Raw genomic sequence first — 19,868 nt, 5'->3', positions numbered from 1 at the left:
TGTGTCAAAATGATTGATAACTGAAGTAATATTTGCTGTACACTTATTTGGCTATATTTAGAATATATGCTTACAGCAGCAAAATGCACATGCCAAGTACAATTTGAATTATTTATTGGATGACTAGTGAGTGCACAGATGTTGAATTCATTGACTTCAGAATGGCATCGGTAACTAACCCTTGGACATTGGAGTCTATGTTTTAATACAGTCACAGTGACAAATACTTGAAATATTTGACAAGAGTTCATTGGATAGATGTGGGTATATCTGTGGAACTGACTAGCTAATGGGGAATATAAAGTAGAGGGAGGAATAGTTAAAACACACAACCTGTCTTCAAATTAGAATAGAAATAATGTTTCTATAAGTAGAGATAAGTGAGAATGTACACCAAGCTGTACTACATGTATGTGTGCCTTTATTTGATGGGGTGGTGTGGGTAGGAGGGGTCAAGGGTTGGCATACCGGTAGTAATATAGATGCATGTACATTTTTGTAACAGATATCAAGATTAACAAGATTTGGTTCACTGTTACTTGTTTTCACAATATGCATCATATTATTTCTGTATATCCTTGTTGACAACATCTGTATTGACATTGATACAACAATAATACTTATAGCAGCTCTAAATTTGTATATGTAGTCGATATTGACATCTTTAAAATTATTTTTTCTTTGAAGACCTTATATGTTCCGCAGTTGTGTAGTTGGATTCAGGGTGATATCCTGTATTCTCAAATTGTTACTATTAAATGTTGCATTTAGGAATACTCAGTTTATACATGTACATGTAGGCATGGTTCATTCTGATTATGACCCTGATCAAGGAGAAAGGACTATTTGCCAAATATTTACAAAAGTACATGTATCTCACATCATTTGTAGAAGCATTTAGTGTCCTTGATGTTCTCTATTGTTTATATATGTACATTGGGTGATTACCCTTGACAAATATCAAGAATTCTCCTTGATCAGATTCTAATCAGATTTGGCATCAAGGTTGCAATTTCCTATAACAGGACTTTGTGGATTCCAAGGCAGGCAATGACCACCAGGCCTTCATGTACACATTTATTAATTGTATTTAGGTACTCTAGGCAAACATTCAGAACACTTGTTCTTGTACCTCTTTGTAGTCACACTAAACACATCAGTGGCAAACATATCGTGTAATATTCAAAATGTACATTGCACAGTATGGACTGTAAGGTACAGATGTACATCAACACTTCATCAGATGGCCTTAACTTATCTTTCCTCATTGAGTGCTGATAAGGGGGGCACTATCTTTTAATAGATAACATGTAGTACAGCTCAAGATTCACTTTCCAACTGAGCTAGCATTTACTAATTCTAGCATCAGGCTAGCTCAGTCTTACACTGGGCTGGCACGTACCGTACCAGCTACATGGACATGGACATGTACATGTGTGTAGTACTATAGTGACTGGAAGGATTAATGCCTGTTGCACCAACCCTATGTCAGCAAGTAACTGGTAACACCAAGGTATCAAATCTGAAAGTAATGCTTTTGCTAGTATTCTATTGTACATGTATTAAAATCATGCTGATGTCATCAAGGAATTGTAAGAATTACATGCAATAGAGAACCCTTGATGATTCAAGATGTCTCATTTGTGAGAAGAGAAACAACAATAATGTACAGGAAGATAATTATTTGACATGTATGTACAATAATTGATAAATTGAGAAATGTAATTACAAATATGACAAGGTATGTTGATCAAATATTGAAGGTAAATTATATTTTATTAAATATAATTAGCTATGTTATTTTTCATCTCTAGAATTTCATGCTTGGCTACAAAAGTAATGACAGGCATCAGTGGTTCTTTTCAGTGTGAAGGATAGTGGTAGCATGGACATATGGGTTATACATACTTCCATGGTGGTACATGGAGTTAATACTGTAAACCAACATATGTTGTATTTTTGCTATTAGAAAATTTTGCGATTTTATAGTCTTTACTTTAGCTAGTTCTCAGACTAATATTTACTAATTATGAGACTGGTACATTGTGCTCATATATAAAGAGGCATTTTAGTCACTTCTTATTTTTGCATTTTATTTTCCAGCGAAATTAGCGAAAATAGGTCTTTTTTGAAAATTTTCAGATTTACAGTAATCATAGACAGGAAGAATTTTTTCCTTGTCTGCATGGTAATATTATAAACTTGTCTGCATGTCTGATTTGCCCACATAACAACATACAATTTGTAGGCATACAACCAGTGAAAACTCAAGAGAAGGAAAACCCAGGTTCACAGGTTGCTATAAAGTGTCATTTTCAAGAGGCAAATCTTATAGCATCTTACTTTAACAGAAGTTCAGGGTTGATTTGCTGATACACCAAATTGTAAAGTTTATGTGAAGGTTTCAAAACCTTGTATATATATGTAATCACATAAGAGAAATCTGGTGAAATTTTCAGTTTTTTATCGCTAAACTGCCATTTTGGGTGGAGATATAGCAGAGTTTTTAGAATGCCTAGGTGAACCATAGACCCTACACAAGTAGACACGAGTAGGTTCTAATTGGGGGGAACGCAGGTACATGTAGATTTCACAGATTTCAGAATATATACTAAGCACCGCCCTCAACAGAAAGACATTTGAATGTCTTGTTAGTATATCTGGGGGTACATATCTTTGGATATATACTATTAGCACTGATGTGATTCTCTTTTTGTAACAATGGAATCTACTCTTTGTACCTGTTCTGCCCCCTTAGCAAACAGTTCTAACTATGTGACACTAGTATCTAAAGAATGCCATTCACTGCTTCCAATGCTGATCAAATGAGTATGGTTTACCAGTAATTGTCTTCAACAAAAGAATCTGTAACAGGTCAGTTACTTCAATGAATGGAAATGGTTAATGTTAAAATGAAAGAAAGAGTATTGTGGTATTCTTAGCATGCCTAGTGCTATTAGTGGAATACTTGTGTTGATTTTGTACATTTAGCATCAACTATTGCGTGGATCATTGGCCGATAATAATGATGTTTCCTCAGGTGAAACTGTTCACAGTTGTTCTTTTGGTCAACCATAGGTCAATGGGTCAACCAAAACTTTTGTCTTGACCTAACTTGGCTGAAATCGTCTGTATGTGAACCTTCATTAGGTAGTCCCAATGATTGCAATTTGAGACAAGAATTAATAGTCATGAATTAGTTTCCTTGGCTGAAACTGTTTACATTTAGTTCTTTCCTCAACTGAAGTTTTTGCCTTGGCCAGGCCTGACGCTAATAGTCCAAGTGTGAACCTTCATTTGTGTGTGTGTGTGTGTGTGTGTGTGCATGTGCATGCGTGCGTGCGTGTGTGCGTGCATGCGCGCATGTGTGTGTTATTAGTACATGTACATGTAGATCCCTCTGATGGCAGTTTTAAAAATACTAATATATAATGGAAAGTCTCCTAAATAAAACTATTTACACTTGTTCAGTCTTCAGACAGAATCTTGTCAATTTAAATAGCTTAATTTAAATCGTCTAAATGTGAATTCTAGTTTGTGTGTAACTGTTACTACCATAGAATTTGAATGTTATATTGCCAGTGCCAGCAGAAATCTCAATTCTGTCAACAATGGTGAAGTCATTCAAATTCAACTTTAGTAAGATGTTAACCATTAGACAGGTTTAATAGATCTAATGATTGATAATCGTACTTTAACATCATTACCATGGCATGGATAACAGTGTTCTTTGTACTGATGTGGGAAAATCCATGTGTTTGTATACACATCTACATGTAACATATAACTTATAAGGCGTTGGATTCTTGTTGAAATACATTTTTGTCTGGGCCACATTCTCATTCATGATTCAGTTCCCATATACATGATATGAGTGTGCAGTAATTATAAAGTCACTGTCCAAATTCTCATAGACTGACACAGTAGCCAGTCTGTGAGAGGTATATAAAGCCAAGTGGTATACATGAACATGTATGCTAATGGACTCCACATCACTTGACTGTCTGCTAGCATCGTGGAAAATTATTATAGCAGAGCCTCTTTTCTTGCACCTTTTATAAGTGATCTGTTTTAAGTCTGCTTTGAAACAATCAGCTCAGACTGTAGTAATGCATCGAAAGAATTCAGGATATTATTGATATAGGAATAAATGGTATTGTTGGCCCAGGCCGTCAAATTTTTTTTCGATGATGGACCCACAAGTATTGCAACTCACTACACTGAAAATACAATGAAAATGTTTGAAAAATTTTCAGCCTTTAAAAATATACCGTTTGATTATTCATTCAAATCTACATGTATGTAGTTTCCTTGATATACTCAGGTATGAAACTTGTTAGACATTCAACCTGTGGTTCGTTGTAGTCCATTATTCTTCATCTAACTTCTCTCACATTTTGTAATCTCTTACCAAGTTACCATGACAACCTTAGTTGGTCAGAGTAGTGTTGCAAGGTAATTATTTTACTGACTATCAGCATCATTACCTAGGTTCTGAAATAGTTGAAATAGAAATATTATCCACTTAGATCCACTTAGATTTAGCAGAGCTGTTGGTGAGAATGTTAAATTCATAATAGATTTGTGTGTTCCAAGAGGCATAATTCTTGGCATTGGTGTAGGAACACAATCTAGAAAGCCAATGGTATGTCTTTGGGATAGTATTGTTATGCTCGTATTTCCTCAAATCTTATTCATAAACTCTGAAATCACAGACAAACTTTTCAAAAAGAATTAGTGTCATAAAGAACACATTAATGTACACAAAGGAATGCTAGATGATACACAACATGCTTTGTGTGTGATTCCCAATAGGAACCCCATAAATATATTGTACATATACAAAGGTAATAAAAAGGTGCAAAAGTCGTGTCAATGTTGTACATAAAAGTTTGAAGTTAAAAAAACTTGAGTTTCTTTATTGACAACAACTGAACGTGACGTCTCGTCAGCAAAGAAAACCATATCTATCAGTGTTGTGACGCATACATGTAATACATGTACAGTGTAGGAAATTTACCTTTATTTTCAGCGCCTTATTATATTAGAATTCTTATGCATAGAAAATTAACAGTACAGATTTGAGTAGGTTCCCATGCCCATAAAATTTTCTTAAAAAACCCTGGGGAACAGTAACATAAGCAATCAGACCAATATGGGATAAAGAAAAAGAATCAATAATAACAGAAAAGACAATCTTCTACTTGTACTCTGGTGCTCTATCCTTCATCAGATCTCAAGATCTATCAGAGGTGATTTGATACCACATCTAGACTACTATAGTCATCGTGCCAGTCCATGTGGTACTCTGTGATGCATGCATTCATACTCTGAAGTGTTCAGACTCTGCATTTTGATGGACACTTATAGTATACAACATTAGCATTAATATTACTCATGGTAAATTTTCAGTTTCACTTGCATACAAATGTAACAATTGTAAAGAAAACAATTGACTTCACTGACAACCCAAGGGATTTCTATACATGTGTATAGTGCACATTTCAATCAAATGCTCACATTGTATTTTATTTCCTGCTTTGGAGATTTTCTTTAAATCGGTACTTGTATCCTAAGTATGGCTACAGTCAATGTAAAAATGCACTTCTAACACAATACAAATTTAGATCTAAATTTGCATTGACAGGCCATGAGAGGTTATTGACTGTATTACAAAAAAGTGTTCAAATTGATGACCAAAACTGACAGTTTTTGAATCATTATCTATAACTCCAAAATGTTTTGTAATGTAATTTACATATTACCCAAATTGCTAGTGACAACTCTATCAGTGCTGCTCGACTTGATTTGACAAGCTAATGAGTGAAGCAATGTAAAGTAAAACATGTTTACATGTATCATATACTGGATGTCACTGTATCTAATTTTAGATTTGAATACACAGAGGAATGCTAGGCGTGAGGGGAGAGGATAGTCAAGATCCCCAATGAACTTGACTCTGGGCTACTCACAGTGTACAATGCAGTTGTTAGTATTTTTCACATAAAACAAAATTGATCACAAAAAAGGTAAACTTGCAGAATTTAATAAGGAGAAAATACAAAATCACAATGTGTATAAGGAAATATTAACTTTATTGATCAAACAATGGATGCTCCAGTGCCCTAGTATACTTCATTTTTATAAAAATTGTGCACATTATATCATAATTATATATCGAGTTGAGTTATTGCCATTTGATAAAATCATTTCTATGGATGATATGATCTAAAAATGGAGCAGTAATTCTACAGTAAATAAAAAATTGTAAAGGTAATTGTTCTGTCCAGGAAATGGTAATAAACGCAGTAACTCCGTTTGATAGTTCCTGACAGATTACATATTCATCAGGTTTGTGAATTTTCTTTAACTTTAATTTGTAATGAATGAACACGAAGAGTTTCATTCTCCAGAGGAAAGGTTTGTTCACCTGATTTGATTATTCATTTCAGCTCACAGAGTTTGAATATTGATTACAAAGGTGCAGGGTTGCTGTGTCTGCTGGGAACATCTGTGTATGTTGTAAAAAAAAAAGGGGGGAAAAATATGTGACTTGCATTTCAAGATGGATTCTGATAGCTATTGTATGTTTTGTATACACAGAATAACAGTTTACACTGGCATGAAATATTGTCCACTCATACAATGTAGATATTAGTCATGTACATGTGTGAGGTTGGTATCTTGAGAGGTGTTGATTGTAGAAATGCAATTCTCAGTACCTGAAAATAGAATACTGCCTAGGTACATCATATATAGATAACGAACATTCAATTTCTTCGTCAACACTATGACTTCCGCTCCATGTACTTCACATACATTAGGCGCGTGAGAACAAGTCGATATTCTTGTTCTATTTTGACCCTCCAGCATGAGGTGAAATGCTATTGCAGGTACCTAGAATTGTGTACTAAGTCCAGAGGTCTGCCAACATCATCCTCAACTCTTTCTGTGTATAAATTTGCCAATAGAAAAGTTAATTTTGTTTGCCATTTTGACATATTTGTGAAGTGGAAGGTACATTTATTCAACTCAACATTTTCAATGGAAATTTCTGTACAAAGAGCTAATGTTTTTTCAAGTTCATTTAAAGTATTAATTTAGGGTAAAGATTGATTGATTGATTAGTTCATTGATTAATGAATTGATTGATTGATTGATTGATAAATTGATTGATTATGATTGATTGATTGATAGATAGACAGATTGATTGATTGATTGACTCTGGTGTGTTCATAAAAAAAACTTAACTTCATGTGAACAATGCATGGAATAATCTTCATGAATCACAATACAAGCATCCCAACAGATACGTGTAGATGTACATTGTAGATGTATGCAATGAATACCAAATTAATTTTGACTACAGTCTGATCCATGTCCTGACAGTACTACTAGTGATGTCATTGCAGCTACATGTACATACTACGCAGTCACTTCTGATCCATGTCATAACAGTGATGTCATTGCAGCTACATGTACATACACTAGTACCGATAGTCATTACTTTTGATACATTATTGAGTCTATAACTGTCTGTATACACAGAGGAACATTTTTAAGATACCCAGATACTTCATTGTACATTGTACATGCACATCTACACAAATACTCCAGGATCTGAAATTGTATTGTAACACAGAGCAAAAAATATTTAGGGACGATCTATTGTCTAATCACCGATTACTAACAGTCTAAGAGTTGATACATGTATAGCTACATATACTATAACCATGGAGTGGGTCTGTAGGGCCCAAGCTGATGACGTTATTCTTTGTAACGGCTCATCAGTATGTATTTTATAGATTGTGATTTAAATTGGTTAAGTCGGGTAGCACATTTGACAAATTTAATCTGAACGCTACCCAAAAACCAGCTCATTAGTTTTTCAATTAGTCTGGCTACAATAGACTCTGATGCCCTGTAATGTGAATGTAGGATAAGATTGCAAAGAAACCAAGTTGTTGCCATGGATATCACATGTAATTTGAATTTCAGATTATATTTTTATAAGCTCAAAAAAATGCTGAGTTAGCAAAATTCCCATTATTTCCACCCAAGGCATTATATACTGTATGAAAATAGAATGATGGTAAAAAATTGAATACATTACAGTCCAAGTATTGATCAGTCAGTATACACAAGTAGGTAGAAAGAAAATGGTGAACTATCCTGCTTAAAAATTCTAATGGCTGTTCCTTAATGACCTCACCTATATACATTGTCAGTTATTCATACATATTTTATCAGGTTTCATGTAAAATGAATGATGTTTTGAAATACTACAATGTAGATGTCATTTGTAACTATTCTATTCCTACATTTGTATGTAATATAGATGTTGGGTTTTTATAGTCACAAGGATATGACTATACATGTACATGTATGGGCACAACAGTTAGTTTTCACTGTATAGCACATTCAATTTGGTACACTGTCTCTTTTAGACTTAGACCCTCTCACAGTCTTGGAGCATCGCAGGACTGTTTTGTATGTACCGATATCTACTGTATGCAAATATCCTTGTACTGCATGTACTGTCTAGTTAGTTCTAATCACGTGTTGGTGCAATTGCTAGCTGTCATCTCACAACATGAAGAATTAAAAACCTGTAAGAATTTGCACCTGTTTTTCTGGCCATACCTTCATCAAAGCAATACAATATAGGTCTTTAGCAAAATGCCAGGCGTGGTAGGAGAAAAATGCGAACAAAAAACTCCACATGACGAGATTGTATGTACATGTATAAGCCAGATAGCCAAGTCTCGGAACTACACAATTGCACAAATACATCTATCACAGATCTTGGTGTGAGCGTACAATATAAAACCCATAGAAATAACATTAGCCAGAAGTGCAGTAAAGTGGTGTACCGTGGTTAATGGTAATTCTATACTTAGCCTTTATTATGTGTATTTATATGACCTACTAATGTTATTCCAATTTGTCTAGATGTATAAAATGTGTGTGTGGTGCAGCCTCCCACTACATATAACATTTATTTTATCATTAAAAATAGTAAACATACATGCAGATGAATGATATAGTATGTAGTTTGTATTGTCTTTCATTGTATATTAGTGTCTGGATAAGTGGTTATATATACATGTACATGTAGATAGACTGACGTAAAATATCTTATAATTAAAATATCGAATATTGTGATAACCGATATTGTGAAGCAGTACGCCAAATGTGTTACGTTTGAATATCTGGATCTGTACTGTATATTTGTAACTGTGTGAGTTAAATCTCAACACTTTTCAGCCCTCGATATCAGTATGCGATTATATTAGTATATTGCGCTGATTCGGAGCACGGCGACGACTTCAGTTTAGATAAAACGTAGGAAAAAAAGGCGCGAGCAACTGTCGACAGTCTGGTATTTGCTCAGGTATCTGATGATATGCAAATCACAAGTCATTTCCTTGTCTTTAATGTTTAAATCTATGAACATTCACTGTATTAGAGAACACCAGTTAGTCTATAATAATATTGAACACTTTGAAACATTACATATGCATAGTATCAAATGAAGATTTCTATTCACAGTCAAAATATTGCTTGGAAGTGAATCCCAAATTTTCACTTACGTCTCAGCAGCGTCAGGAGTGTATAATATTTCGTTGTCACTTTTTTGACTGTGAGGTGAAATTTTGATTTGATACTATGAATCCAGAGCCTATAAATATTCATTATCATAGATGTGTATTATTACATTGTATATTTTATATTAGTAAGTTCACATGATTCACACCTCATTGTGAAAGTACACACAGTCTGACTTGAAATTACTGTAGATTTTCTTAGTAAACATCAAATGCAAATTAACAAACTGTACAGACTATCAGACACTTTTTAGCCCAGAAGCATCATTATTTTGGTGTTACTACTGTACATTTTGTATCTCAAGAAGCTTTTCTGGGACACAAATATGAAATGTATCAATTTCATATTCCATGTACTGTAATTGAATGTCCTGGGAATATGAGGATCTATGTATTTATAATAATTATTTATACTGACATATTGAAATTTGATAATGATCAGTAATTGTTGTGCTTCATTAGAGATTTAATCGGAAATTGATTTCAATCAGTTGATTGATTTCATTTGGAGATAGAGTTAAATAGTTTTATTGTTTGAAGGAGGCCAGTTGTACAGAACTGTGTCCCCAATAAATAAATATTTATATGTAAATATTTATGTCCCTTACTGAAGACTTTTAAGTACATGTATGACATGAGATTATTTCAAATATGGATTATTATGTCATGTACAATCTAATTGGTTTGTCTTTGATGATGTAGATAAGATAACAACTTCAGACAGTCTTGCATGAATGGGATTCTGCAAGAAGTATTAAAAGATCAAGTGTCAATTATTCATTGGCTGTGGTTGATAGCTTGGAAGTATTGGGATGTTATGTGTGTGTGTGTGTGTGTGTGTGTGTGTGTGTGTGACTTCCCTAGAGCACTTTTATGTAGCATGTGAGGAAAGAATATGTGCTTGAGAATGTCATGTGTTATAAAACACTTATTGCCTTGCCGTATTTGGGCACTAGTCGACGTCATATTACCCCTCATGCTGTTATGTAGCAAATATTTCCATCCACTTTCAACCCGGGGAAATAATTGCTACATAATAGCATGAGGGGTAGTACTAATACTGTAGATGTCTAATAGTGCCCAAATAAATAGTCAGCAATACATGTGAAGTTGTAATTTTCAAATTAAGACTCAATATTCTGGATAGGAGTTGAAAAAAAATAGGCTCAAAATATAATATTCTATTTTGTTATTAACTATTGTAACATATGTTTGTTATTTGGGGAATCTAATTTAGAATAACATTTGGATCGGAGTTTGGAATAAATTTTAATATGAGTTCAACATACCAATATAAAAATTGTAATTTGTATCAGCTGGGAAGGTCATCAGTTCTTTAACAGGTATTTGAAAACTCATTACTGAAAATAGAAACACTGTAATTATCCAGGCACCAGTAGTTTGGGGTAGTTAGGGTTGGCCAACATTTTTTAATAATAGCACACACATACACTAAATATACAATATAAACTACTTGTTGATGTTAGAGTGCAAACAATTTTATGTGTTACTGTTTATGCAAATGTTAAAACTGTCAGGGCTGTATTGACTAATAACACAGGAACAGTGGAATGTTGTGTTGTTGAGTTCTATGGATAACACCCACCTGTAGGAGTTGCCCAGCATTTCACAAATTGTACACAATTTGAATACAAAATTATTGTTACTACAAATTTGTTTTTCGTGGCTAATTCATGCAATTTTCTTATTTTAAAATTTTCCAAAATTTGAATACAAAACTATTTTTATTATAAATTAGTTTTTTGCTGAAATTTTAAATTATTATTTTAAATTTTATACCAGTTGAGTGATATTTGTTGATATATTCAATATCGTGGTCATTAACCTGTGCAATTTACAAAACAACAAATAAAATTTCTCATTTTTTTATGGCAATGTGTACAATCCTTTCATGAATGTAATTTTCTCTGTGAATTTTGTAAAAAAATATTACAATAACGTACACAAATTTTACCGCTGCAGTACAAGTAATATTTCAAAATTCGTTTGGCAGTGTGTACAATCTCAATTTTGTGGTTTGTCTGATATTTAGATTTATTGATATTTGGGAAAATGTTATTTTCTCTGTGAATTGTATTTTACAGCATATTACAACAATTTAACCACAATAGTAGAAATTATATTTCAACATTTCTTTGGTAACGTGTACAATTTTTTCATTTGTTAAATTTGTTATTTTTCTTTGTTATATTTACATTTGGGTATTTGAATAATGATAAAAGTTACTTTCTATGAATTCTGTGAATTTCTTTTGATAGTTCTGAAACTCGGAGCATAAATATCACCAAGTTTGTTTCAGGTGAATCACTTACTGTAGCCATGAAGACTTCACCCATTATTAAAATTCAATAACTTATTTCTGCAAATAACTGTATTCACAAATTACATATTTTAAAATTAATGTGATCCCAAATTACGCCACATAGGTAATGAATATTACACACAATACTTGTCACTCATAGTCATAGTTAACTACATACAATGTTTATATTGTGATGTCTTTTGTGTTTCCGACTATCCCATCTGGATAAAAAGCATAACGGCCCACGTATAGATTACAGCTATCTCGTAATAATCAAATGTGAACAGTAACAAATTATATGTAATTTTACAATGTGTCTATGTATAATTATTAAACGATTACCATAGATTGAATCATGAAAAGTGACTTTTTCTCACAAAATGAAAGAAAAGACTACAGTGAATAAGTGATATCCTGGACAAAAACCTTTGAATACATGTCAGTGTACATATTTTATTGTAAAATGTAACCAAATGCATGTATGTATGTATGTATAAAGTATACTTGCAATTTTCAAATGACCTTAAGGTCAAAGGTCAACACTTTGCATACAGTGTATATGAGTAATAACATTTCTAATACATAATACATATACAACTGCATATACATATAATAGTAAATTGTAAAAATGTAAAAAATTAATGTGATTACTGGTCAGTTAACGATATAGTTTGGGATAAATTGTACACAAATACGCACACATTAGGAGTTCAGAAAAATAGAATTTCACCCTATTATGTTGATACGGTTGATAATGACTTGAAGTGTGATGGTTGTCATGGGTTTTATGTCTAGACTTCAAGGTGACTGCGAGGAAGCTGGTTGCCAAAAATCAATGTGTGCAGTTAAATTAATTGAGCCCTTTGGGACCTGTGGAGATGACAACATATTACTATGTACCACAGTTTAACACGAAAAGTTGACTGTATGGTACAGTTGTTGATGATTTTTACCAAAAAAAAATGTAAAAAAAATCTCTGTTAGTATAAATATGTAATGAAAATACACTGAGGCATGCTAACACCACTGAGTTGTACATGTATATCGTACTAATACCACAGCTCCTTTTGTGGTAATGACTTGATGATATTCATAATACAACTGCATCCCCATCTCTTATTTTCATATATACACCTGCTTTCACACTCAAATCCATGTTGATCGGTTGTCAGGAGTAACATGGTATTAGTGGGACAGTTGTTGGTTCATACATTTTGCAACAAGGTTCACTGTAAAAACAATGCTGTGCACTCAAATGTTACTCTATATTTGAAAGATGAATAATTTAATAAAATGAAATGAACTTGATTCTTAAACTTGTCTTTTGCTTGATTTCAGACTGCCAGGGTTTGGGTTCGTGACCCTGAAGAGGTCTGGGTAGGGGCAGTTGTAACCAAAGACTATAATGGAAAAGAAGTTGTGGTTGAACTTGAAGATGGCACGGTAAGTTTTGATTTCTGGATCCATCTTTACAAAGTACTTGGCTGTATACAGATAGATTATCATAACATGATAAGAATGTCCATTCCTAGATTACTGTACATGTACCTTTAGGAACAATCGCACAATGTCGCACAATCTCAACAAAAGAACATCATTCGTTTAGGTTCAAACCCCCTCCCCCTAAGCAAACATCCACAAGTGTGACATCACACATTTTATATGATGTTACAGTAAACCATGGTAAAAACTATAGCGGTAACACCACTGCGATCAATGTAATGACAGTAAAAACATGATTGTAAACACATTAAAATACTACAAGAAATCCAGCACCATATCTCACACATTGGAAGTAAATTTTTATCAACTGATCAACTTCTCGGTAGTAAATACAAAAGTTGTTATCATTGAAAGAGTGAAAGTGTTCCGTCGAAATTTGGATTGAAAATAGAAGTTCGAAAGTGACTTTCAGCAATTGCATTGATGCCGACCCCGACCCCTAAACAAGCGAAGTTCGCTTATTGAGCTTGTGTGACATAGTGCAATCATCCCTTAGGCTAATTGTATTACCATCATGAATGCTGATTTTAAACCATCAACCATTACATGTATAGCCTGGAGGAAGTTTTAGGGAATTAATTCTAACCATCCATCATCCGTCCATCCATGCATTTATTGAGTTTATTTATACCCATTGGCAAGCAATTGTCATAATGTCATTTCTGTATCTTTTACAAATTCCTGGTGAGAACTATTCAGGTGCTAGACATGATTCAAATTAAGACTATTCAAATTAAAGTGAAAGTAAATGCCCAAAAAATATACAGTTACGGATTTCATATGTTTTATTAGGCAACAATATGGAAGATTTGAATGTAGAACAAAACTACAGTGCTTCCAATCAAAGTGTAAATGATGAGCTACTAAAACACATTTATACATTAACGAAGTAGATTTGTGTCTGTGTACAAAATTTCACAGAGTAGGGACTGGGTCAGTAACCTTCTTGAGGAGAAGTGGGTGTATAAGATGGTGATTGTGACGGTGGCAGGATTTGGGGTTTAACTTTAAGGAGTGTTGCAATTATACTTGTCATTACTGATAACTTCAATCATAACAAATTTCAACCTTGGCGCCTCTTGCAATATACTGACTAGGTTTTGTCACTCTGTACATCTAACTGTGATGATGTCATCCAGTAGACAGGGTTTATAACATCATCACACTGTTGGGGGGGGGGGGGGGGGTAGCACAGATTTCTGTACTACATGTAGAGTAACGACTTTGACTAAAAATGTAGTGAGTGGAGATGATAGTAATCATAACTCATATCGTATAGAAACTAGACTAGGTCTTTTATGGCATGGTTTACCTTTTCTTGTCAACATTTAATTTTGAATCATCATATCAGAATGTAAAGAGAACATGCATTGACATCCCCTCTGTCTTCTTATCCCTTGACTGTTTGTTAAACATCTCTGAAATTGATGTTATTACTATTTTTACAGGAAAAAACGATTAAAACCCAAACAGAGAAAGATCTGCCACCGTTGAGAAATCCAGAAATCTTGGTAGGAGAAAATGACTTGACAGCCTTGAGTTATCTGCATGAACCTGCTGTGTTATATAATCTGAAGATGAGGTTTCTGAATAGTCAAGCCATTTATACCTACTGTGGTGAGTGACAGAATAAGTACAAGAAATAGCTAAAATTATACACTGTCAGTGTGTGTGTACTTTTAAAGTAAGTGCATATTTTAACAGAATATAAAAAAGTGATGTACATCCGATGTACAGCAATATGGGGAATAGTTGCAAGGTCTTACATTTTGTATTTGGATCATGGCCCTCTCATATTCACATCTATTTTTTCTGATGCAAGCAGCATTTACATATTAAGTATTTTGATAATCTGGGATAGCAAATATCCTATTCTTTAGGTTTGGAGGGAAGGTAGATCAGATCATGTGGTTCTGCATTTCAGGTTCTGAAATAGCCTATCTGTCTAATATGATATAAGCTTACCTACTGTGGGTGAGTCACAGAATAAAGAGGCATATAGCCAAAGTTACATGCATTGCATAATAGTTTCTGACTAATCCGAGGACATGTTTTTATGTGTATGTGTAACAGAATATACAATCCATGTATACAATGTCATACTGATATACAATGAAAGCTAGAAATGTTATAAAAGTAATTTACAATTCACACAGTTTTGAAAATAAAGACTAGATCTCACTATATTTGTGCTATTGGTATGTGTTTTTGCAGGTATTGTATTGGTGGCTATCAATCCATATGAAGAACTTCCAATCTATGGTAATGATATTATTCATGCATACAGTGGTCAGAATATGGGTGACATGGACCCTCATGTATATGCTATAGCAGAGGAAGCATATAGTCAAATGTGCAAGTAAGTAGACCATCTTTGTCTGTCTGTCTTTGTCTGTCTGTCTGTCTATATTTGTCCGTCCGTCCGTCCGTCCGTCCATCCATCTGTCTGTCTGTATGTCTGTCTGTCTGTCTATATTTGTCTGTCTCCATCTGACTGAGTCTGTGTGTCCCTGCCAGTCTGTCTGTCTGTCTGTCTGTCTGTCTGTTTGACTGATTGACTGACTTAGTCTCTGTCTCTGTCTCTTTGTATCTTCCTGTCTCGCTAGCTATCTTCTTGGCTGTCTGTCTCTGTCTGTCTGTCTGCCTATGTCTAACTGCCGTGCTGTTTGTCTGTCTGTCTGTCAGTCTGTCTGGTGCTGTGTATGTTTGTCTGTCTTTACATGTGTGTATGTATCTTTCAGTCTAAATAAAAGACATCAAAAACTACATCTGTCTTGAAGACTGAAGTGAACAAGAGCTCACCCTCGAGACTTGCATGTCTGTCATAAGCAGTCTATATCGCTAGGTCCTGATACTCATGTATATACTATCTATGCACCACACATCAACACAACTTCCAAACTTTCTACCCTTGAACGCTTCCATGTCTACAATGTATGTTTGAATGACAGACTTCACATTGTTTGTTCTGTTGTAGATTTGAAAGTAACCAGTCAATCATTGTGACTGGAGAGAGTGGAGCTGGTAAAACAGTGTCTGCTAAATATGCTATGAGGTACTTTGCAGCTGTCGGAGGAGGGGCTGGTGAATCAGAAACACAGATGGAGAAGAAAGTCCTAGCTTCTAACCCTATTATGGAGGTGAGTTGTATGGAAAGAGAAAGAGAAAAATGTATTGACATTTTATCAGTATTTACAAAAGAAATTTTTAAATAAATTTACTAAAATTATGTGCATAAGTTAATTTGATGATGGTGATGGTGATGGTGATGACGACAACGACGGCGGTGGCGGTGACGATGGCAAGGAGGATGACAACAATGATGATGTTGACGACCATGTTGATGATGATAATGATGGTGGTGGAGGTGGTGGTGGTGGTGGCGATGACAATGACATAGCACTCCAACAGTGTTAGAGCATCATAGAAAAATAAAACATTTACCAATTTCGCCTTTGAAATCAACAGACATGCACATGTAATAGCAGAACATAAATAATTATTCATGACTCCTGTAAGTCCTTATTTAACCTTAAAGTAAAACAATCTCGATGATATAAAACCATTAAATTGGTTCACTAGAACCCAAAGTGGACAAATTTTATAGCTTGATTTCCTGGAGTAGTGTTCCCATGTGATCAACATTATAAGACTGTATGCATGTATTCTCTGTATGTAACTAACTAACACTTTTGTTCTTGTCTGTTGCAGGCTATTGGAAATGCTAAAACTATTAGAAATGACAACAGTAGTAGATTTGGCAAATTTATAGAGATTGGTTTCAACCGACAGAACACAATTATAGGAGCTAATATGAGAACTTATTTATTAGAAAAGTCACGTGTTGTATTTCAAGCATCAGAAGAGAGAAATTATCATATATTTTATCAACTTTGTGCTTCGCATGAGTTACCAGAATTCAAAGACTTGGCTCTAAGTAAGTTGTCGTCGTCCCCCCCTCCTCTCCCCCCCCCCCTCCTCTCTCTCTCTCTCTCTCTCTCTCTCTCTCTCTCTCTCTCTCTCTCTCTCTCTCTCTCTCTCTCTCTCTCTCTCTCTCTCTCTCTCTCTCTCTCTCTCTCTCTCTCTCTCTCTCTCTCTCTCTCTCTCTCTCTCTCTCTCTCTCTCTCAGCTGTCACTATGATTTAGTCACTCACCCATGTACACATCTATACACACACACACCACATACACACACACAGGGGTCAGTTTGATATGGCCACCAAGATCGCACACATTTGACAAAAACTTATGGACTCAAGAGCTCCACTTCTGTCTTTTTCATCTTGGGTCAGATCAGGTCAGGTCATGTAATCTAATGGCAACTGAACAGAGTTTTCAGCAACTTACCGTACGGTGCCTCAAGGCACCTCAGATGGCATAAGCAAATGCACCTCTGAATAGTCAAAGAATACACATTATGCATATAGTTTTCACCAGCAAGAAATTCAGAAACATGACAAATTCTCCCAAATTCTTTTGATTGATTAGACCATTATTTCCTGTCGAGAACATTTTCCTTCAGGTCATAAGTGACCAAGATGATAAATTTTGCATTTTCTCCATTTCATGTTTGTCCGTATAGATTTTCCTATTATTTGAGAAGAAATAAGGTACCACTTGCAAATTCTGAAACCAAAAAAAAAAACCTTCCTACTCTCTATATCCTCCTCGATTTGTTTTCACAGCACTTTTTTGTAAATATTTGACTTATTGATTCAATGTTTGTATTCTTGCAAGTCTGATGAGAAAATTGAAATATGTTTTTCTTCCATTTTTGGCAGACGATACAGATTATTTTTATTACACAAACCAAGGTGAAAATCCAATCATTGATGGTGTAGACGATGCAGAAGATCTAGATGACACCAAGGAAGCATTTACATTGTTAGGTATAGTAAATCTGCTCAATTCATTTAAAATGGCGTTCATGTTGAATTTTGTCAGGGGTTTGCAATGTTTGCTGTTGTTCGACAACCTTTAAAGACACCCTGATGATTTTTGTCTTTGAAGCACGCCCTCATGTGGCCATAAATCGTTATTGTCTTGCAACTTATTGATCAATCAGGAGGTACATTTTCTTTACAAACTCTTTGATAATTTTGACACCAGTGTTTGATTTTCATATTCCATACAGGTATTTCTGAGGCCAATCAGGCAATGATATTCCGAGTGATGGCAGCTATTTTACATTTTGGAAATGTAGATTTTATTGAAACTGAAAATCAAGAGGGTAGCAAGATATCAGTAAGTATAGATTATTGAAATTTTCGTGACAAATAGTTACAATTTTTTTCAGTCTGATTTAATATCAGGTTGCTATTATTACAGAATATGTTTCTCCAGAGTAGCTCAAACATTTGTTACGTTTTCTGGCCTGCATTATAAATTCAAATTCTATGCATAGTTCAGTCTTCTGATAAAAATAAAAAAGTCGAAAAATGTTTCAAAGTGAATCACAAATTTTCAGACATATAACATCAGCTTCATCAAGCCTGTACTACAATGGGCAACTGTCACATGTCTTAGAAAAGACACGTGACATGATCTTGAGACAAACAGCTACCCCCCAGAATCTTGATATACCAGCATCTAATTTTATATGTTTTTGTATTGTCTTGTAGCCTGAAGATGATAGCCTTCCCATTGTAGCCCAGTTATTGGGTATTGATGGCGGACAGATGAAGAAATGGCTTTGTAATAGGAAGATTGCCACTGTCAATGAAGTCATGGTGAAACCACTCACTAAACCACAGGTAAAACTGGTCAGAATTTTTAGAATTATTCAAATAAAAAAGTGATAATTAAATATTATTTCCCAATATTTTTCTTAATTCAACCAAGGAAAATAAAAGTGACCAAAGTTTAATACAAAATATTTTGGACTCAGGACGGTGTTTTCCGGCTGAATGATGAGAAATACTGGGAACACTATGATTTTTTTACACAATGTGAAGGCATAAATTTTGAAGAATGATTTAATTTGATGACAGATCAGAACATAGATGTTTTAAATTTGAGAAGACTGGTGTACACAACAATTATTCTTTTTTTCCTTCTAGGCATTCCATGCAAGAGATGCCTTAGCCAAACACATCTATGCCCAAGTGTTTAACTGGATAGTGAGTAAGATCAACAAAGCCTTACACACTACACTGAAACAAAATAGTTTCATAGGAGTACTAGATATCTATGGGTAAGTTAACACATACATTTCAATGTGTCTATGTTTCTAAGTCCTCTATTTCCATTGAAAACAATAACTAAAGGTTACCAACATTAAGACAGGCCTATGTTTTAACTTGATGATTTACAGTGTCTGTACATGTAGGTAGCACATCAAAATATTTTTATGTTTTCATTTCTGTTTGTTTTGCTCATTCTGATTCATACACCAAAGTTGAGTAGGAGTATGTTGCTGTAGAAATTGATTGATT

At 34.3% G+C, this 19,868-nt stretch overlaps 1 protein-coding gene across 3 annotated transcripts in view; it reads left to right on the top strand.

The window, feature by feature from the left end:
* The window catches only part of LOC144447796 (unconventional myosin-Va-like), an 83,973-nt gene that overhangs the window by 17,686 nt on the left and 46,419 nt on the right, over positions 1-19,868 (top strand). For all 3 annotated transcript variants that reach the window (XM_078137883.1, XM_078137884.1, XM_078137882.1), the window contains exons 2-10: positions 13,270-13,374; positions 14,883-15,051; positions 15,649-15,793; positions 16,412-16,574; positions 17,146-17,371; positions 18,216-18,323; positions 18,569-18,678; positions 19,056-19,187; positions 19,494-19,627. In XM_078137883.1, coding sequence (XP_077994009.1) covers positions 13,270-13,374; positions 14,883-15,051; positions 15,649-15,793; positions 16,412-16,574; positions 17,146-17,371; positions 18,216-18,323; positions 18,569-18,678; positions 19,056-19,187; positions 19,494-19,627 — 1,292 coding nt within the window. The remainder of the gene's footprint in view (positions 1-13,269; positions 13,375-14,882; positions 15,052-15,648; positions 15,794-16,411; positions 16,575-17,145; positions 17,372-18,215; positions 18,324-18,568; positions 18,679-19,055; positions 19,188-19,493; positions 19,628-19,868) is intronic.

Source organism: Glandiceps talaboti, chromosome 16, assembly GCF_964340395.1.
Source record: "Glandiceps talaboti chromosome 16, keGlaTala1.1, whole genome shotgun sequence".
In the NCBI taxonomy this organism is placed as follows: Eukaryota; Metazoa; Hemichordata; class Enteropneusta; family Spengelidae; genus Glandiceps; species Glandiceps talaboti.
The sequence above is the reverse complement of the archived record's forward strand: the minus strand, read 5'-3'. Positions and strand labels throughout refer to the sequence as shown.